The 22,249-nt window shown below is 37.9% G+C and overlaps 1 protein-coding gene across 7 annotated transcripts in view; it reads left to right on the forward strand.

Moving 5' to 3' along the window:
* Window positions 1-22,249, forward strand: part of MYLK (myosin light chain kinase) — a 218,262-nt gene that overhangs the window by 73,070 nt on the left and 122,943 nt on the right. For 6 of the 7 annotated variants that reach the window (XM_033003371.2, XM_033003368.2, XM_033003369.2 and 3 more), the window contains 2 exons: window positions 17,487-17,694; window positions 19,503-19,551. In XM_033003371.2, coding sequence (XP_032859262.2) covers window positions 17,487-17,694; window positions 19,503-19,551 — 257 coding nt within the window. Of the gene's footprint in view, window positions 1-17,486; window positions 17,695-19,502; window positions 19,552-21,849; window positions 21,867-22,249 lie in introns of those variants that run through there. The other variant, XM_009976545.3, reaches the window with a different exon arrangement.

Below are 22,249 nucleotides of genomic sequence, written 5' to 3' on the forward strand. Positions count from 1 at the left end.
TTCTTTCAGAAATATGCCCTTAGCTAGAAAAACTTCAAATTTCCTTTTTCTAGCTGACCAAAAATGTCATCAGACATGCATTTGGCTAACTAGGAATATATTTGCCTTCTCTCATCACAAGCAAGTCTTCAACTTTATTCCAGCACCTTGCCTTCATCTGGCTGATGAAACCACAAAGGTCAGGGAGGGTTCAGTGCCATATGTAACTATGAGAGCATGTAAAGTAGCAAAGTATGCATTTGACTGTCTAGAAATGTGTCCCTGAGAGTTTGACCTAAATTACACCAAATGACACCAAATCACACTTTTTGGTATAATTCTGCTTTTCCCCTGTCAGAAAATAAAGTAGTCATTAATAGACAGCAAGCACGATACATTCAGAACCTTTGCAGAAGGTCACATGTGGGGAAGGTTTATAATCAAAACACATCATTGCTCATTGTGGTTTTGCTCAGTCCACACTTACTCTAGCACCTAGACTCCAAAGCTAAAAATTTCTGCTTTTGACATGTTACTTGGCTCTGTTCACTCATGGATCAGTATGAAGTTTGGAAACCTACTGGGCAAAACCAGACAACATACTTTTTTTAAATGTAACATCTGGACTCCCTAGCATCTAAGTGCATGCTGAACAGAAAATATCACTGCTGGGAATCATATACAGTTCAGCCCATTCATGAAGGAGAGACACCAGTCTGTCAGGGAGCAGCAAGGGCTGGCTGCCCCCCAAAGAGAAATGAGCGAGGAGTCGAGGGTGAGCCATGGACAGGCTGTGCCATCCCCAGTGGGCTGCAGTCCTCCAGGCTCCAAACACAGCCGGCAGTGCCATGTGCTCTAACAGGGTCTACTGGTGGTCCCAAACATGGCAAGTGATGAACCAGGCTCAGGTTCCAACCAGAGGCTACAGTCAGGAGCAAAAGTAGGCAAGGCCAGATTGTCCTTCCATAGGTGCCAGTTCAGTTTTTTTTTTTTAATGTTCAGTCTGTAAGATGTTATCTCTATGATGCTAGAAGTTACTGAATCTCTAGCAGATGCCTGAAACAGCACGTATGTCTGTGGCTAAGCTGCCAGAGTTGTTTGCTTAGTGTTTGGGGACAAACCTGCCTTCATCACAATTTTAAGCCAAAAGTCATCACAGTTCATAGTTCAGCATCACATGTGAATACACATCTCTGTGTTCTTCTCTTATGTCAAGGAAATATCTTTTTGGAAGAGGAGAGACGTTGATATATTGGGGTAGTGCTTGATGAAGGAGACACTGATACTCCTATGTTTGTCAGAGATTGTGTTTCAAAGCTCTCTGCACTAGGAAGAGCCAGAAAATCAAGGCCCTTCTACTGGTCATCCTTGAGATGACTAGTCCAGTATAAGGGCCTTGAATTTCCTGCCTAAATATGTTGAACTTACTCTTCTAGGAAACTTGATAGCCAGATTATTGGTTATGAATTTAATCATGTTTGTTGACTCACAAGTTAGTAACCTGACCTCTGGACTAGCCTTCCCACATTAAGGATATGTTGTAGTGAGATTCTAGAGATGATGTAAGTTCTTATGCCTTTCTTCTTCAAAGGAGTTTGGGGAATATACACCACAATGCATGAGAGAGTGAAAACACGGAAATGTTCAATTTTCAAAAAAAAAAAAATCTTTTTCCAGGCTTTCTGATGATGAAGATAGCTTTATTTTCTGTAAATCAGTGCATTGCTGTAAACCTACAGCCAGGCAACACAAAGAAATCCTTGTCTTCTGAAAATACTGTGGCTAAAACTGGTAGAAATTCCAAGTCAGCTTTACATGTTTTTATTGCTTATATAGAGACCTTTGTAATTCATGTGCAGAATGAGGTGAAATGGTAACATAGATTTTTTTTTTTTCTGAATTTTCCTTGCTTTTCTGCACCTTTTCAAAATACTATAGTAAATGTTTCTCTATAGAATACACTTTTTATTAAAAGTACAACAGCTGAGCTTGCTAAAATACTAATTAAAAGTCATTCCCTATGCCAATGTGTCATATATACAGGAATTTTTAATTTAAAGATGACAACAATCTGCACATGTAGCCCAAAGAAAATGGAGAAACAAAGATGGACAAATTAAATAATTCTGTTTATGATTACTTGGCTTTTGGTGACAGAATACTGAACTTGTTTCATCCGGCTCTGTGTTCTCGACTCATGTTGAACCAGAATGGTAATTTTCGTCTAGCTGCACAGTAGAGTCAAATTGTAACTGTGTGGCTTGAGAGGCTGCCATTCTTTCCATGTATAACATAGTGCACAAGCAAACCTATAGTTACGGTGCCTGTATTATTTAAATAATACAAAGCAAAGCTTAGAATATTAGTGTAACACACACTATTTTATAAAAGTGTATTACACACAAGGTGGTATCTGGTATCTTGTATCTGAAATCTAACTCATTTATATCACATTCACATACTCATCAGGCAAACAATGGATAAAGAATTTTTCTGTTCTGTGAACACCCTGGAACAACAGTTCAATATACTTAAGCTTGATTCCTTTGTCTATATAAATTCTGGTGTTCCTCTTTAAAAGAATAACTCAGCAGTTCCTCTCTATAGGGAGGCAAATATAAATATTTCAAAACAAAGTGACTTAAAAGCCTGGGCACTGGAAGAAAAATTATGATAAAATCTTGGAAATATAAATTAAAGAATTATGGTAAATTACACTGATTTTTGCTTATTTAACGGTACCACTTAAACAGCCTAGTTCAACAGGAATCCTGGTGTATGTTTGCTGATAGTATTTAACACATGCACAGGCCAGACTAGAGTTGGGTGATTCTCTGATGACCTTCCTAGCTAAAACGACAGAGGAAATAGTCATTGTTACTCCTTTGACAGTTGTGTGGAGTAGAGAGGCACAGTGAGATCCATTAGTGCAAGATCTCACAGAAATACATGCCTGGATTCAGAACTGAACTGGTGTCTTCCAGAAGTTCAATTTCAATCCAGTATCTTAGACACGAACCTATCCTTGCTGGAGATAAATAGCTTTTGATTTTGGAAGAGAAAGTTAAGATTTGCAATAGGTGCAAATATAACCAATTAATAGATGCGAATATCACCAAAACAGCAGATGACTGCTGTTTGATTAAGAGCATGACTTAATGAAAACACAATGCCAGAATTAGGTCCTTAGTGCCTTGACACAAAAGCTAGTTTGGCTGCCTGTTGGGATATGCTCATGGACAGAAGTGTAGGCAAAGATTTGTCTGCTCAGGAGACTATTACATGCTCATAGGTTTAATGGAAAACATTATGTTGGATTTGTTCAGATCTCTCAATAGGAATGGCAGCAACTGCAGTTAAGTGGAGCTCTATTGAAAGCATATGCAGAGTAAGCGCTTTTTCACAACCTAAACAAATGTAGCTACTTTTGAGTGCATGTGTATGTTGCTCTTACCAAGATCACAGCAATTTTAGTTTTGAGAGAAAGCATTAGAAAGAAGAGGCGAGCCCACAAAATTTCTCTTGAACTCAGCATGTCTATAAATATTTATTCTGAACTGTTGAACTAGAAATTTATGGCCACATCAATTTATACTTAGTATTTCAGTTAGTGCTTTGAGGGTTTTTTCTTCTAAACAGTTGTTGCTCAGCCCTTGATTTTTATTTTCAACACAGCAGTTTTTATATTGTACTGTATGAGCTATCTTTGCTAAGTTGTTATTAAAAACTGTATGTGTGAAGCCTGGAAAGGTTATAGACTTTACAGATTATTACAGGATAAAAACATTGCTGACAGTTGCTAATGAGCAGTTGATGTTTGTGTATGGAAGTCTTAAGTACCTGATGCATAGCAGTAAGTTGCACATAGTGGAATAAATAATACAATGAGAAATGCTAGATGTTTAGCCTATCTAATGTATTAATATCTTCACAATCCAACATTGCATTTTATACCTCTTTGTAATCACATTAGTTCTACTTACTTTTTAAGGAAATTTAAAATAAATGACATTTCATGCCCAGTGTGCTTGATAGCCCTACCAAATAGCATTAACAATGAAGCAGTACATATAACTGAGGAGAATTTTTATAACCCATCCAGAGCATTGCCTTTGCCAGAAGCATTTGTCACTATCAGCAGACAGTCTTTAAATGAACATACAACTGTGCAGTCAACTCAGCAACAAAATCCAGTTTTAGCATTTTCTGTGGCCAATGCCAGACTCCTAAATTGCAGGAAATAAATCTTGTCTGGCTGGAAATCGGTAAAGTACGGCCATGCTTGTTCAGAGCAAAGAGTTTTTGTTACCACCTTACATTCCAGATGTGGATTGTTGCCCTTAATTACGAATTTCATAGCTCCAAACATATTTTCCAGTATCTGTGTGTGTTGCGCACAGAAGGAAAGCACATATTTTCTTTTTCTTATTAATCTTCCACAGTGGATCATACATATTGTGTGTGCTTGTGTAAATTTATAGAGATTCCTTACCTGTTGATAGCATGTATTGATATTGGATTCCTAAGAACAGCATCCCCAAACTAGGAAAGTATGAAGCTCTTTTGGTCAGTGGAATAGCTCCTACAAGACAGGGCCACTAGTATGTGGTGATGTGAAAAATAAATTCACATCCTATTAAGACAGAAACTTTGCATCGGTAAGTTTTAAAAAAATAAATCAGTATTCCAGAAATAATACGCAATGGAAAAATTAGTTTTTTGCAAGTGTTATTACAGTGAATGATGATCATTCTTTTGAGAAAGGAAAGAAACAGCATGGATTGTCATCTTTAAAAAGTGACTGCCAATTCAAACCCCAAATATTATTGTTATGAAGGGATTGTTGCTCTGAAAATAATTGATGCTGTTTAGTTTTGCTTTTTTCGTGTGGTATCAGCAGTATTTTTTGACCTGATTATGTCCCAGTCTCAAGCTGTGTCTGGTTTCTACGATCAGTTCTGCGAGATAAAACAGCTAAATGTTTACTGTTTTCCTTCTAAGTGGGGACATACACACGTTTTGCTAATGACAGAGCAAAATGTTGGTGTTAAGTTCATCCTGTACTTGTCAGGGGGCTTCCTCATACTTGTGCTTGGTCTAAACAGTCTTTATCCACCTTTCTGAATTGCTGCTGAATGAAGGATTCACAAATGAAAGTAAAAATCTTTGTCAGGCGTTAAAAGGTAAGCTTTCTGTGGTGGGAAGAGGGCAAACAGTTCCCCAACAATTGATTTTTATTGTGTTAAACTGTTTTATGTTTCAGTCTTTCTTCTAGTGCTGCCAAATAAAATTTATGAACAAAAGTAGTGGCAAACACAGTAAATCAAAGTGTCCTGCAGAAAGTGGAAGTGAATGAACTGTTCCTATTCTGACAGCTCTCGGAACACAATGAAACTCTGATCTGATTTTTCAAAATCTTGTTTTCTGTAGCAAAGATTGCTGTTGGTCTGAAGTGAACACTGATCCTATCAGGAAACCTCTGACATGCTTCTAAACTCATTGCTACTGACTTGTAGCAGCTGCTTCGTTTAGTAATTTGTTAGACTTCTTGATTCAGAATCACTAAAGATGAGAAGGATAGGGATAGAGAGTACATTATAGAGGCTTAGTGGGCTATGTGGGATAATTAGCAAGAGCCTTATTTCCATTCAGCCAGCACAGTTGATTGCCTTTGAACTCATTTACATTCTTACTGCATAATTCTAAATGACCCATAACCACGCACAAGATCAGCTATTTTTTTGCATTTTTTTTGCATTCAGAATATTCAGCACCTCATAAAATGTAACAGTTTTTAAAAGGTCTTAACATCAGTTGGGCGGGAAGAAAGCTTCCTCTTTGCAGTCAGCTTTTTTTTTTTTTTTTTGTCCTTTCAAGGAGAGAGTCAGAAGCAGACAAAATTCTCATTAAAAGTGATGAGAGTTTCACCCAAGGATGCAAAGTTTATCTTCCTTTTTTTGTTGAGAGCTCTTCCACTTGCCCTTGCCTTTGAAATCTTTTTGTCCCATTCTACAGACACTTCCATTCTGTAGAGTTGTATGGTAGCATTTGAGTTACTGAGAGCTGAGAGAGTTTATGTTGCTCTCATTCTCCTATGGCGGTGAGTTAACATTCTCTTATTTGTAACACTATTTTAAATACTTCTAATTTTGCTGCCAAGACGCTGGACCTATTCTGTCTGGACCTTCTTTACTGTTACTCAATACTGTGCACTTTGATACCTGTATACAAACACAGTAATATGAAGTTGATGGCTTCAGTCATTATTCAGGCTAATAAGAGAGCAGCTGCCCTCCTGTGCTGTAACTTCAGGTCAGTCTTTGCATTGATTGCTGTAATGGCAAATTTGTTGGCAAGGAGGAAATATGGTCAGATTATGTGATCTAACATTACTAAAGATGGAAAGCTTATTTCCTTTTAGTGTGAGTTGGTCAAAGTCTCCGAGCATCTCCATGTCTCAGATCCTCAGCTATGAAGTCAATAACACTTTCCCACATGACAGCTACCTATTTTGGAACTGGAATTGTCTTCAGTTTGTACATAACTCAGTATCCTGCACACTTCTCCTTTGACAAAGTGTCAGAATGTCATCACTTTGCAGAGACCTTGTCATCTTTGTGTGCCAGTGTAACTCATAAAAATGTGCAATGACTACAGGGCAGTAGGAGGTATCCAGGATAGAATCTGCGTGGCAGTGGGGAGAAATAGCCTAATCTTTCTCCTAGACTTTATCCATGGCTTATGGCATCTGACTGCTTTTGAGTTGTCAACTTACACGCATGCTTTTTAAAAAAGGAAAAATTGGACAATGACTAAATATAAATCTAGATCTAAAGATGGACAGAGATTTAGTCTACTTATAATCCCATCTCAAGTTCAGAAAACTTGTATTTACAGAAAAAAAAAAGGTCCAGGTGAACCATATGGGTGGCCTGCATAAAACTTTTCATGCACTTAACGGCTACAGCTCAGCTGGCTACAATGTGGGAGAAGTAAAAAGGCAGATCCTGCTGCTGGGAGAATGATTTAAGCTCCATCAAAAAAACACTGCCACTCTGAGACTGCAACACCTGTGTGAAAATGCCCCCCGTACTGTTACAGAGGTTTACAACCTCTGATTCACTTGATGAATGACATTATACCTACACAGAATTATATTTGTACAGTGTGTTCCCCTCATGTCCACTATACTGGAAAGGACTAGAGTCCACCTTGGTAGTGTTCTTTATTTCATCTGAATGATGTTTCAGGCTACATTGGGGCTGTCTGAAGACTCCTATAACAATGTTATTTTAAATGCAGTAAATTTAAATTTATTCTTTAAATTAAGTAAAATCTAATTTAGGGAAAGCACCTATGCATGTGATTAATTCCAAAAGACATAAGCAGGGCTTAAGCATTTTCTTAAGAGCTGCATTAATTTGGGCTGGTGTTCAAACTTAGACATTAAACTCAAAGCAGCTTGACACCCAGTGCTGCTCTGAAATTCCACTGGAGTCCTTCAGAAATAATTTAGGGCAAATGGACCTGTAGATGCTATGGTACATGGGAAAGCAATGCTTTATTCAAACAGCTCTACTCTGGTGAGTGAGCACAATGCCAATACTCCATGCACCTTGGAGCTCACTCTCCACACTGAATTTTAGAAAAAAATATGATTAAATCTAGAAGATTGAAGAAGAAATGATCTGCAGCTGCTGTCTGCTTTTCAGTTAGCAGACCATGTCTTCCATGGATAGGTCATAAATTTTTTCCTGCTGGGAGTACCATAAATACTGATTCCCCTAAAGAACTGTGGTAGTATCTGTAGTGTTCAGCACCTTTGCAATCTGCAAACAGGGGTTGAATAGTGAGAATACAAAATGTGAAGATAATGCAGAACTGCTTTAAAGTGTCAAAACTAAAATTGGTGGAGTGCCATCTGCAAAAGGATCTCATTCTGTTTAGTGCCTGGACTATAAAACATCAAATGCCATTTGTCATTGATGAGTACAAAGTAGAAAAATAAAATATACTCAATTCAATTTTTATTGGCTATTATTATTAAAAAGAGAGATCTTGCCCTGAACAGCAATCTGACTAATCAGTTCAAGGTGGGAAAAATAACAAATATTTTTAAAAATAATTTGGAAATTAAAAAAAAATACAAACCAAAAACAAACAAAACAGCAGTCTACTGTGTCAATCTAGAAATCTGTGGGTTCCCACATTTTGGATGTTGTGTTCAGTTCTGCTCTGTCCTTATCTCAGGCTACAAAAAAGACATAAAATTTGACAAGGGTTATTGGAAGTATTTCATGGCTCCTAGTACACACACAACTTGAAAAACAAGCACTCTTCAGCTTGAACAATACCAGCAGACAAGGATTTGAAACAAGTTTATACAATCATGAATTATATGGGAAATAATAAAGAAAGTTTATTTGCTATTTTCCAAAATATAAAAATATAGGAAGCCACAATAAAATGTCAAACAAGGTTAAAACAGTCAGTGCCTTGCACGCAGTCTGGAGGCCTGCCTAAGCCTGCCCCAAGGATGTACTAAGGTACTTACTGCACTTGCTCAGGCTTGTATGCTCCAGAGTGTAACTTCTGGTTGTTGTCTAAATTCCCACTGTATGCATGAAATAAATCTGATGGTTTTGTGACCATCTCATAGATCGACATTTTCAGATGGAAAATCCAAACCGGCTTTATTTGTATAATTTCTGTAAAGCTTCACAGAAATGTAGGGTCCAAAGTGTTCTTACAAAAAAGCTTGCTGTTTCATTAATTCTCCACTGTTCTGCACACCTTTACTTTCTTGTAACATCTTTTGCCCATAACCACCATAATAGCTGTGTCTGTGTATGCATTTTCTGTGTACATGTTTCTTTATGCATTTTAAGATGGAAGATTTGTTCTTGGGTACCTGAATTCCTACTTAGACAATTAGGAATTGTGATGAGTGCTAGTAGTTCACTAGACCCAGTTACGTATGTTTCTTCTAGATTATCTAAGTAGCGTGTATGTAATGCCAGCATTGGTTTATGTTCTGACCTGAAAGCATGCTTCCAGCCAAATGGAGCATTGCAGAGTTAATGAAGCAAGATCTAATGAGTTTTCATCAGACTCAAAAGATTTTGTATAAGAATAAACTTTTGTCTTTTTGCTACAGAATTCTAGGTTGTCAGTACTGGTGTCAGAGAGGGAACAAACACAGAATCATGGCAGAAATTTATTCTTCCACATGATCAAATCATTTCACACTTTCTAGGACAAATGAACTTTTTGCCAAGATCCTGCAGAAACCCTTGCACATTGCCAGATGGCAAAGTGAAACTCTGTGAAAGGGTGTCTTGTGAAAATTTGGAGGAACTCTACTTTCCCCTAGCTTCTGTCTCACTTGAATTGTGTAATTAATCTATAGATTAGACCCAGGATCCATAATCTGAACTCAGTCCATGTACGCTTATGCTATTGTGGGAGTTTTAGTGGACTTTTAAAAAGAAACTAAGGTATACTGTTTTTCATTCATATCCCCATAGTACATCAGTCAAAATGATCCAGGAGTGCTCAGCACTCACTGTCATGTTTTAAGTCAGTGAAAACTATACATTATTCATCATCATCTGAAATTGGGCCACAGGTTTTTCCATGGGACTGGGAAGAGGTGAACTTCATATGACACACTAACAGTTGCACTGAAATAATAATTTTAAAGGAACAGCTTTTAATAAATAGGAAGAAAGTGCTGAGTCTCTTTTTACTTTCTGGGTCTCCTTACCCTTACATTGAATGCATCTCCAGGTAATTCCTCCATATCTCTCATCAAGGCAAATGGGACAATGACAAATCTTGAAGCCTTTCTATGTTAATGCTGTGGCCTATGGTCTTTCTACTTGAGACTAAAAGAATGTGAGATCTCCTTTGCTCACGATGTTAACGTTAGCAAGGAGTTCAGTACAGCAAAGATTTTCTTTTCATTGCCACAATTGAGAATCAAGCAAAATGTGTACGGTTTGAAACTTCTGTGGGTGAAACCTTGTAGGAGTTCAACAGAATTGCGTATGGTCTGAGATTGCCTAAGAACAGAATGCAGTGATTGCCAGGGATGGGTGCCTGAAGAATGAGTTGTAGCATTTGGTGATGCTTTGCCCATGTTTGATTCTACTTTCTACTTTTGATTCTTTTTTTTTTTTTTTTTTTTATTGTTGCTGGTTTTGGTTGGGTTGGTGGTTTGGGATTTTTTTGTTTGCTTGTTTGTTTTCTTTTTCAAGACAACAGTCTGTTTGAAAGCTTTTGTTGTTATTTTTCTCTCTACCATTTGGGAGAAGTAGATAATTGCACACACCAGTTGTGAAGACTTACGTCTTCGGAGTTGTGTTCCAATTAAGGTTATGCCCAGAGAACTGATTTATGAGAACTGTGTGCGTGTGGAATAAGAAACCTAAACACCAGATGTAGTGTACCAGAGTTCAGCACTTAAACAAAAACATACCCAAGGTTTACAGAAAGACCATTATTGTTTTGTGTATGTACAATGGGTAATGCTTTGAAGTGAGCTATGTTTAGTCCTAGTATGTATTCCGGTTTTGCTTTAAATGAGGCAACTGTAGATTCTAGACTGCTCCACAGAAGAGGTAGGTTATTTACTTTGTTTGCAAGGTCATAGCTAAGTCTCCAAATATTTAACATTTTCATGTTTAACCTTGCCAGGCAAGTTCTCTGTTTTAGCAGCAAGCTTTTAAAATGGATAAACTATTCTTGAGATATGGTTCATGTGTTTTTAAAGTCTCAGAAGGAGCTTAACAATGTATCATGTCCACTTTCTTTTATCAAGAACATCTGCTGATCGTTTGTTAAAGCAAACTGCAGCTTGAGCCTAACAGGAACTTTGTATCAAGACTTAGAAAAGAGCTGCACTGTCCAGAACCATGTTTCCCACCTGCAATAGTGAAAAAATCTATATTGAAATAAAAATATACCACCTGTTACATGGGGTTGTATTCATGATGTCCATGTTGTAGTCTTGTAGTTTTGTGGTACCTTTTTTCTGATTTATGTTAAGATTTCACATCAGTATGAATTAATACAAGAACAAGTGGCTTTTTTTCTTGTTAGAGGGCACAGCTCTGTCCACATGGACAGAGCGTGCGTTATGGTGTATCCAGTTCTTAGCATCCTCTGCTAAGTTTACTCTCAAGTACCGTACCTCATTCCCCTCACAAGTCTTTTGAGCAAGGTCCAGATCCAAAAACTCTTGGCTCTTAATTCAAGGAAGTTAGAGGACACTGGCTAGAGTCTGATGACTTTGGGAAACACCTCTTTTTTTGTAGGACTTAGGATGAGCCACAGCCACAGAACAGCTGTTACAGTCTGGATTGAATCTCTTGGGGCTGCATGAGAGCCTTCGACTGTATGACCTTCAGATAAGCCCATCTAATACCTAACTTGCAATAACATGAATAATATTCCATTTTTGCTAATACCTAGACATTGGAAGAAGGGTTACATTATACAGTCTCTGCCACATTTCAAGTGTAAGTGTTATACGTTGTTTTTTCCTGAATCTTCACTTCTTTGAGTAGAATTATACTTACAAAATCTGTCATGTTACTTAATCACATTTCTTATGCTGCTTTCTTGATACAATCTGATGGATCAATACTCTAAGTTTTGCAAAAGGTGTAAGTAGTTTATGCCCTGCTCATAATAAGTATTTGCTAGGCCAAGTCCCTTCTTTTTTTGTGTCAGGCTTTTGTCTGCAAGCAGCAGAATAAAGGTCAAAGTTTGTCAGATATTCTGAATGGTTTTCCACATCTCCCTTGACGTCTCCTCCTGGTGTGACATCTAATGATCTGCCCAGAGTATACACTTGAGAGCTCAGTGGTTAACATCTGGCAACTATAACTGAGGCTATCCTCTTTTTATCCCTTTGCAACTTCTGATCTCTGTGGCTTTTTCTGAGATGCAGTTCCCAGAAATGACTGGTTTCTGGTTGCAGGTGGGCATGGAACAGAGGATAGTCTACAAACCCTTCTCAAAAAGTTACCTCACTTTCTGGCATTCCTTAATGTTGAGATAGGCAGGCAACCAAATAAGCAAAACACCTGCTGTTCTTCTAAAGGAGGTCACTGCTGTCAGACATCATCTACCAACCCACTGGCCAGTTTCTCTTAAAAGTCTACTGCTTGTCCTATCCACTGTGTATGTGGGAAACAGTTTATTCTCTTCTGCTTTGCAGGCGCCATTATGCATTAGAAAACATTTCTCATTACTGCCATTCTTCTTGTAAGACTTCATTATCCATGTCATCTAAACTTTGTTTTCATGTTGTTTTAATGCTTCCAGACACTACAGTCTAACTATAAATGTGCTAGCTACACTACTAACCATCAGCATTTTTAATAAATTATTTCTCTGTGTTTCAATGAATGAGATACAAGCTAAGAGAATTACTTTTAACAGCCTTAAGGGCTGCATATCCCTAAAAGTCTCAAGACAAGTCCAAAAGTCTGTTTTTGCATAACCCTTTATCAGTGCACATGTTAATTAAAACAACAAAAGCTTCTATACATTTTCTCTAAGTAGTATATTCTGTATTTTTCCATCTCAAATATAAATGGGCAGCTATGATACTAGTTCTCACTGAAAACCAGGTGTCAAAAAACAGTGTAACTTAGCTGCAGGAGCTGCAAACCTGCTTGTTTTAGGATGTTAAATACTACTTACTCTTATTCTTCAACAGCCTACAAAGGGGACAACCTTCCTCAAAAAGCAACAAGGTATACAATTTGAGTTGAAAGCTACATTTTAAATAGCATGTGAAGTAGAAAAAGTTGAATAGAGAATATTTCTGTCTTTCAAAGGTAAATTCAAAATCAGTTTTCTTTAGATGGATTGAACCACCCAACTACAACTGATTATTTTATTCAATGACTGAATACTTTCAATGCATAGGTCTTAATTCTGGATTTTATGGAATTAAAGGCAAAGGTAGTCTACAGAAATAACAACACAACTGAACACTAGGTGCTGACAGAATCTGGATGTTTTAAAATTCTGACTTCATGGGAGAAGGGTTGTCTCTTGAGAGGAATTTTAGTCATTAGTGGAATTCATATTGCAGCATATGAAATCATGTCTATGAGGGGAGTTATTTTGAATAGCAACTTCATAACAGTTGTATCATTGCCAGTCTTAGTACAATTTTTGGTGTGCCTGTCTATATATGATGTAATTTGGAGACATTTTGCAAACCAAGACATCCTTTTGATAGTTGTGCTTTTCCTGATCTCACTGCTTGTGTGTTGATATGACCTTGAGCAGCAACATGGGACATTTATCTAGTCCTTAATATCAAGCACTGAACATCTCAGCCAGTATAATGAACATAATGCTAGAATATGTCATGTAATGTTTGCCATCATTTCCAACAGTCTTAAGGTGTTACTGTCAAAGTGAGCAACACTCAGTACTAGCACACACCCCGTCAGTGTTTCACAGTTACCTACGCTTCGGTTTATTGTCATTTATGGCTGACTCTCTTTGGGTGCTGTGGGTTTGTAGTCATTGTTAACCTCACTGGAGCCAGCAACAGTTATTATAAAGCAGATTATGACTGTGAAGTTAAAAGCATGAGCCAAAAGAGTTCATCTCATTGCCCTAAACTGCTACTGCAACTGTGATGCATTTAAGTAGCCAAACTTATGCTTTTTTTGAAATTGATATATAAACAGCTCTTTTATGGAGTGTAGATTTAGGTCAAGTTTTAGAAAATCTTTCCTGCACTTTCAAACAAGAAAAATGGTCACTGAATGCTTTTAAGCTTGGGGACTAGTATGTAGCAGAATATTTTAAAAATAATACTATCCTTTATTGTACATCTCCAATAGATTTGTTGTATTTTTTCTTATTATTTCTTTTCTTTGGGAACCTAGTGCCACCCCTTTTCAGTAGCACTCCCCTAGACCTAGATGCAGAACTGAATCTTGTCTCTGGAATTTTCACAGGCAACAGGTTCTCTCTCAGCTCTTTCCACTTGCTGTGTTGATGCATGGAGCAGAAGGCCTGTTTGACCTTGGCAGCCTTTTCCAGGAAGACTCTAAGCAGTTGATGGGTCCAGACAAAAACTCAAAACTCATGTTTGTGCTAATACAATGGTTATTTGCTGCATGCTGTCCATTTTCTGCTTGTTAGTGTTGTAGAGCAGGTAAAGAAAAACTGTAGCCTCACTGGGACTGGCAATACTCACACAGGCCAAGCTGTAAATAAAGGTTATAGCCTTCTGCTGCTGGGCATTAAATAAGCAGATAAATTTCTCTTTGCTGTGGATTTATTCAAGGCAGATGTTTTTAGTGAGCTCTGGAACAGTTAGGAAGGAATATAAAACCTGCTGCAGTTCTGGAATTGATCCATTAGGATCAAAACCTAGTAACCAGTGATTCGTTTAAGAGTCCCTGACACTTTTATGGCAAGACTATGTATTTCAGAGAGGGCTGGCTCAGTTTGAAACACATTCCAAACCAAAACCTGACATAAATCCTTGCAACAGAGCAATTCTGTAAACTTCTGCTTTCCCATCATTTCATTTTTGACAAAAAATGAAAGAAAAAAAAAAATAAAGAGTTTGGGAAGGGAATGACTCAACCTTTTGAATGGAAATGGCATGCTGATTGCCTGTGTTTGTAATTTTCTGTGTGGCATTTCCTCAGTGTAGAGGTGTGGATGAACAAAATAATACAGACATAGTAAGCATAAAGTAAACACACATGGAAGAAATGGAAAAATACTTAATGTAGTCTTAGCCATGTGATACTGGAGGGGCATGTATAATGGTCTATCAGAGCTTGAGGGTTCAGGTAAAAAGGGACTTGTGTGGTCCAAGAGGGACTTAAGAATATGATGAAACAAAAAGAAAAATGGAAGGAAAATGTTTCCCATTGCTTCAACCCCAGTTGTTCCCTGGGATAAGTGATGGAAGGTTTATGCTTGGGAGCTTTGAAGCTGGGTTGAACAATATATAGAAGAAAACACCAGAAGTAACGATTATGAACTGGAAAAAATGGTAAATATATTAGGTGATGTGTAATTGATGACTTGTACTCACAGGCCAGAATCTCAGCAGCTGTAAACAGAGGTGGCTAGACTAATGTCAGTAAAGAAGTTGTAATATAATGCACTGAAAAAGTGATTCTTTCTTCACACCAAGTCAAGTGCTACTCTGTCATTGTACTGTATTGTATTACTTGAAATAGCAGGCTGAATGCCATTTTGCCTCAGATATTTCAAATTCAAGGAAATCTTATTGTCCAGTGAAGCAAAAACGAGAGGTTGAAACTCCATTCTAAAATACTGTCTGGCTTTGGGTAAATTGCTTAATCTCTGTTGGTTTCTTAGTCTAAAATGCAAAGATAGGTAGGAGGATGTTGACAAGTTAATAGTAAGAAGTTGTTCTTTGGTACAAGTCACTTTCTGTACCAGTGAGCACATTATCAATTAACAAGAGTTACACCACTGTAAAAATCTCATATTGATGCCTCACAGCTCCCTTTTCCTGAAAATGAGATGTGCTGAGAAAGATATTCCTGGGAACCTGCCCTCTGAGTAAGCACTCAACCAAAATGCTGGACTAGTGTTAGGGGGCACGATTGAATGGGAGCTGCTGTTTTTCAGAAAGCACAGGAAAGAAAAGACATGGCCACAAAGAGCTTTAGAAAGATGCTGTGGTATTTTTAAACAGCAATCAACTCCCCATTGTGCAGGATCCCACAATATATTCTTCACAGATCATGGCTCTTACTCAGGTAAAGACAAACTCAGAAAGAACTTCAGAAGTTTGTACCAGAAATGGAAAGTTTCTCCAGTTTATTCAGCAAATTCATGCTCTTGGCAAACATTAATGTCCTCTCTCTATATGTTGAATAAGTAGTGCCAGGAAGAAGGAGTCACCACATGACTGGCAAAATTAATTTGTCTGAACTGATACCCAAGGAATTAACAGAAAGAGAAAAATCTCTGACAGCTGTAAGTTAAGATCCAACAGATGAGAAATCCAGCTGGAGTGAGGTGGGGCTGGATTAAAAATGAAAGGTTTTGAAAGAAGAAAACCTAAGAATGGGTAAGGTTGGTTGGCTGAAGGTTGTAATTTGGAAAGTGAGTGCTGTGCAGTCAGAAGAAAGCAGAGCTAAAATGCAGATTGGAAACTGAGAGGAGAATTCTGGGAGGAATTTACGCAAGCCACAAGCAAACCTTCTTCAAATCAAGACAGATCATCAATATTTTTCCCACCTGGAGGTTGAAGATACTTCCAGTTCAGTTGCCAAGATTTGATAACATAGTTCAAAATGCAACATTGCTCGTTTCCCAGTGAGCAAACACAGCCACAACTATTACTCATCCCAGCTCCTCTTGATCCATTGAGTTATTTCATGACATGTAGGCAAAGGATCAAAGAGAACTAACATCAGAGTGGGGGAAGAAGAAAGAAGGGGGAAATACTGTAATCAGGAGTTGTTATGATGAGTGGGGAAGTGTGCTAACTGTTAACACATACTAAAGTGACCTTCAGAGTGGGTGGCATCTCTCATAAAGCAGAGGAAGAACCTTTGCCTGAGGAGTTAATTCTTTCGTACAAACTGGTAAAAACTGCTTTTGCCCCTTTTTTTTTTTTTTTTTTAATGAAAGAAAGACACAGACCCTCATCAGGTTTCAACAGCTCAGCTGAAATCAATAACTCTGTCCTCAGTTATACCAACTGACAATCTGCCTGCAAATCTGCAGGCATCATTAATGCCATAGTAGGCAAGGATATACTAATATGGTTGCTATTTAACGAGGACAGGACTGATTCATTTTGTTGAAAACTCTTCTTTGGGCTACCAGTAGACCACAAAGCTCTTTAAGTTGAGCAGTGTGTTTGTGTGAATATGTCTAGGTCTTTACAGTGCCCCTAAACACCACGAGAATGACCCCTAATGACATTTCTCAAATTGCAACTCCTTATCTTCTGCTTTAAAGATCAAGGCAAAATTTGGTACAGATCTGTATTTCTTGCCTGTATAATTGTCAGGAGCTACTATATCTCAGCACATTTGAAAAGTAGGTGGCTCCATACAGATTTACAATATAAGCCTGGCAAACATGCTAGAAATTTTTGGTCTAGGTACCTTGCGATCTTGCATATGTAGAGGTATAGTAGCACCACTGCCCTTGAGTCTCTGAACAACGGGGAGCCAGGTGTCAGGATTCTTCACTAGTGCTGTCACTATGCTTCTGCAGGTAAACTAATCTAGTGGGAAACTTTTTTGTGTAGTTATCTATCTGCCTAGTCTTATGATTTTAACATTTTGACTTATCCAAGAATTTTTTCATTTCATTATGTTCTGCCATTTGGCTTGCAAAGAGTATGTGTTTAACAGCTTCTGTGTCAACTTTCCACTGCATTGCTAAATGTCCAACATTTCTTCCTAATACCATCATCTGTTATGTTTGCCTTCTTTCTCCACTCTCTCACATCTTTACAGGTCAGAGGCTACCCTGAGCCTCGGATCACGTGGTACAGAAATGGGCATCCTGTCCCAGAGGGAGACCACTATGTCGTGGACCGCAGCATTCGGGGGATATTCAGCTTGATAATCAAAGGTGTACAGGAAGGTGATGGTGGTAAATACACCTGTGAGGCTGCAAATGATGGAGGGGTTCGTCAAGTGACTGTGGAACTGACAGTGGAAGGTAGGACAATATTTATGCTGTTGTTGTTATGACTATAGAGTTTAAGTAAATGAACAAGCACTGTTAAACTGTCTGGTCAAAATCACAACTGTAGACACATGCTTTCTCATTGGTGCAAGAGTAAGATTCATTAATTGCATTTCACAATTTAAGACATTTTACAGGGAACTACAAGTCTATAGCTAGTCTAAAGTGCATTCAGTTCCAGATGTCTGTGATGACACCCAGGTAACAAAAGACCTAGCTTTAAAGGCTGTAATTTTCATGGAAGCCACCACTCGGGACAGAAACAAAGGCCTGGAAAGTTAGCATTTTCTCTCAGGCAGTAAAAACTGTGATCTTGGTTGCTTCCCAGCCTATCAGATGGACACACTGAGGCAATGTGTTTCTGGAATTCTCCATGCATGCTTCCATTTGCTAAGCTGAACGCCTGGTAGTAATTGCACGCTTAATGTCACACTGGAAACAGCCAAGATCAAACCCAGGAATTTTTAAGAGAACATCTGCATATTAGATAGTTGAAAACTGCCAAATTTAAAACTTAGAGTGACACAAAGCCAGGGAAGGATGGAAATCTATTGTACTGCTTCTCTCTTTGCAATTTGGTCATGTCAGAGATCTGTTGAATATCAAAGCTTCTCAGGTCACAACTTTGTGTTGAATTCTTGAAGCAGAAGAAAAATCCACAACAGTCCTGAAGCAATCGGCATTTGTACTTATTCAGTCGAAATCTGTAACGGATATCCGCAGAGTATATACTGAAATATGCATAGATCTGGCATGATTGTTATTGCCTTCTTTTGTAAAAATTATGCAAAATCTTTTTTTCTCCTAGTTTTAAGTTGTGATAACTTTTATGAGTGGCAACTTGCATGGAGGTGGAGGATTTTTTAAAGCTGTTTTGATATCAGTTTTTCTGACCTGGCCTTTGCTGCAGTTTACAAGCAACTTCATAGCAGTAACCAATGTCTGAATTTCTCAGAGTTTAAGCATTACATGGTCTTTATTCTAAAAATCCCTCTATGCATCAAGATAGCAAAGCACAGATTTTTTCTATTCTCGGCAAAGATATCTACGTGAGGCTGACTGCTACTTGAAAAAACAAGTGACTGAAACACAATCTAGTCTTTCCATCCTGCATGGCTGTCCTGTTTGACAGTAATGTAAATTCTTATAATTCTCTAGTACAAACTTTTTTTTCACAGCCATCAGAGCTGTTTGCTTCAGGCTGCCACTCTGGACCCACCCCAGGTCACTACCCCTTTTTAATGTGCCCAGGCTCCCACGAATGCTGTGTGCAGCAGATGGCGCTGAGCTTACACGACTTCGTAGACATCTCCCTGTTGTTCACAGCAGCAAGCATGATGAGCTGTTGTGCTTCAAAAAGAATAATTTTATAGAAAAGGTAGTCTGAGCTAGCACAGGACTAAAAAACAAACCAAGTAAAGTAAGACTTCTTTCAGAGTCCGAACCCCTTTTTTCGCTATCTTAATTTGAATTAGTGCTGCACTGTAAAAATTAGACACAGTGCTTAATTTACTTGTTTAAAAATATGTTGTCATGAATAATATGCAGTGTTGTTACTACCGAGGCTAGGGGTCTGATGCTAACTCTTATAAAATTGTTTTTGAAATTGGAGAGCCTAACTTTGAACTACAGATGACATAACCCTATATTGCAGGTGTTGCATTCCTCCTTTATGTTCAAAACCTGCAGAAATGCATATTTTACATAGTCTTTATTATCTGTAATTCCCAATGGTCTTGACAAAACTTCTGACTTCCCGTATTTCTGTATTACGCTTACAGAAAACTCCTTGAAGAAATACAGCCTGCCATCCAGTGCCAAAACCCCTGGGTAAGAAGTCCACTGGCTTTGATATTGTTTAACAGACACCTAAATATGTGTTGGTAGGAAAACAAGTAAAATGATTCTTTCTAAAGAATAACCACTTCTCCCTATTTTAAGTGCCTCTTGCAATTTGTCTTTTCCTCTGATTCATTTTGAGGACTAACCAAAAAGGATTGGATTCTTGTCCAGTTCTCAATAATTCTTCAGTGGAAATGTATCCCCGAGGCTCCTTACCTGTGCAAGAATCAGAGCTAATGGAGAAAAGTAAAGCCTGGTGGTTAATGACTCAGTTCTGTGCAGCATTGCATTGGAATAGAGTAACTGCCTGGCATGATTTCTCACACTTGTGAGATGGGGATAGCAAGAATGGCTGGGCCCTCAGAGCCAGGGCAGTGTCAACTACAGTAACATCTGAAAACAAACACTTTGATATTTGTGAACTCAAATGCTCTAAGCCCAAATCTCCATTTATCCCAAGCAGAATAGCTACTATAAGAGCTGTTGTGTTAGTAAAATGATTGAGGCTGTCAGGAAGACATAAGTATCTTGGTACAGCTCCTTCTCCCTCATACTGACAGGAATTAATCTGCATAAAAACAGAACACTCTGCTGGTATCTGCAATACTGCACCCTCTTGTCTCTGATCTCTGATATTCAGATATCCTTCCCCACATCTTCCATGACCTGACAGTCTCTTTATAAAGCCAGAGTAAACACTGCTTTAAGTCATCAGTAAGAAATAAAAGCAGCTGAAATCAGCATTCTCTCACATATAATTTAAGTATTTCCAAGCAGCACAGTGGGTAGACTGTAGTCCAGAAGAAAGAATTGTTCTGGTTTGGAATAACTGTTAGCAAAAATGGTTTGGAGTAACTGTTAACAAGAATGGGTCGATGGGGTGATCTACACTGGCACACAGAAGAGCCTTCTTGCTGCCATGTACTTTCTGCACTTCAGTAAGCATTTACAACTAAGTGAATGCCACTGTTTAAAAAGCTCCAAGCCTAATTCTAACATCTGAATTAATTTCTTTATATGTAGCTTGAATTTAAGCAGAATTATTTCTGATTTATATCCCTGAGACGGAGTCACTCTGGATGTAGACAAATATACATGTTTCTGATTATGTTAGTGACCAGAATACAGACAGTTAAAACTGAAGATTTTAATTTTTTCATTGATAAGAATATTGTTTATATATGTTTTGAATTTTAAAATTAACTGAGATTACAACAGTGAAAAGTAAGTGAAACAGTAATCGGGAAGGATTTTACATTATAACGTATGTATCACAAATGTGCTACAGAAGTATACACATCCTAAATAATCAAAGAAAAAATGGACAGTCAAGGTTGCTGTTAGGTTTTGTTACACATTCAGACTTTCCAAAGCACTATCCTAATCCATTGCATTGCACGGAGTTAGAGTGATTGTCCCCATTTTTCATTCTGATGTGTTTTACTCCTATTCAGTATTAATAACTGTATGGTATGGAAAGTTTATGCCTTACATAAACAGGGAGGAGGGAAAAGAAAAAGAGAAATACAGTTCAGTTTGTGTATATCTAGGAAACAGCTATAACGCTGCAGGCTAGCTAGTAGTTTATTTTCTTTTAATGCGTTTGTATACGTGTATAGATATATAAATATAGAAACACCACCTAAAGATGGTCACTAAAAGGCTTCTTCAATACACATTTATGCTTTTTAGTGTTAGCATAAGGAAGATGACATTAAAAGCTATCGGACATTTAATCATATGATGAAGTGGTTTTCATTTTAGCATATTACAGTCACCCTTCTCTCCCAAGACTTTTTGCTGGTCCTCTTGTCCATGTAAATATTTTCATTATGGTATCATCTCTTACTTAGAAACCTCGAGCTGCCTATATGGCAACCATCATGTCTTGGCAGCACCTTGGACTAAGGCGATGGGGTCTCTGTTAGTATCTGACACCTGGCAGAAATGGTGAGGTATTGACACATCCTACTTGCATGTGGTAAAATGCCATCTGGAAGAGAAGGCCTTAAAAATGGTTCAGTTTGCTTGAAATTAAAGGTTAAAAAAAAAAAATAAAAATCACCATCTGCCATCTGCTAATATGTGTCATTGCTGTATCAGGGCTTCAGAGCAAAGTGTGAGTGTTCCCTTTGACATTAACAGACCTGAAGTTGCAACTTTTTTTTTTTTTTTTTTTTTTCTTCCTATAATACTGCTGGATGTTTCATGTTTTATGGCTGTGTAACTGAGGGCTTTGGACTGCAGTCACTGATGTCACCCTAGTTTCATTCCACATGTTGTTTCCTAGCTGTATCATCCATGTAAGTAGAGCTGGGCATTTACACTTAATTGACATTCACCTGTGATGGGTGTACTTTGTGCCTATTTCATGTTTGCTTTGCAAACGTTGTAGTGAGTGAGATTCCAAACAGAAGCCTTCCCCAAACCAAAAATCTTTACCAGGACATGTCAGAAATGTCGCAAAAACAAGTTGCTGATTCGTAAATCAGAAATTACTATGTCTTTGCACTCAGTGTCAAAACAAATTACATGATAAAGAACTGTGAACAGTGAACAAGTATGCACAAATAATTAGGAGTCAATTAAGAAACAGAAAATGGGAAAAACTAACACATTCCGCTTCCTATCATTTGGTTTGTCCAGCTCTGCTTATAAGCAACTGAAGTTGTCCCTTGGATCTGTC

This window comes from Tyto alba, unplaced genomic scaffold (genome assembly GCF_018691265.1).
Source record: "Tyto alba isolate M040663 unplaced genomic scaffold, T.alba_DEE_v4.0 Super-Scaffold_7, whole genome shotgun sequence".
In the NCBI taxonomy this organism is placed as follows: domain Eukaryota; kingdom Metazoa; phylum Chordata; class Aves; order Strigiformes; family Tytonidae; genus Tyto; species Tyto alba.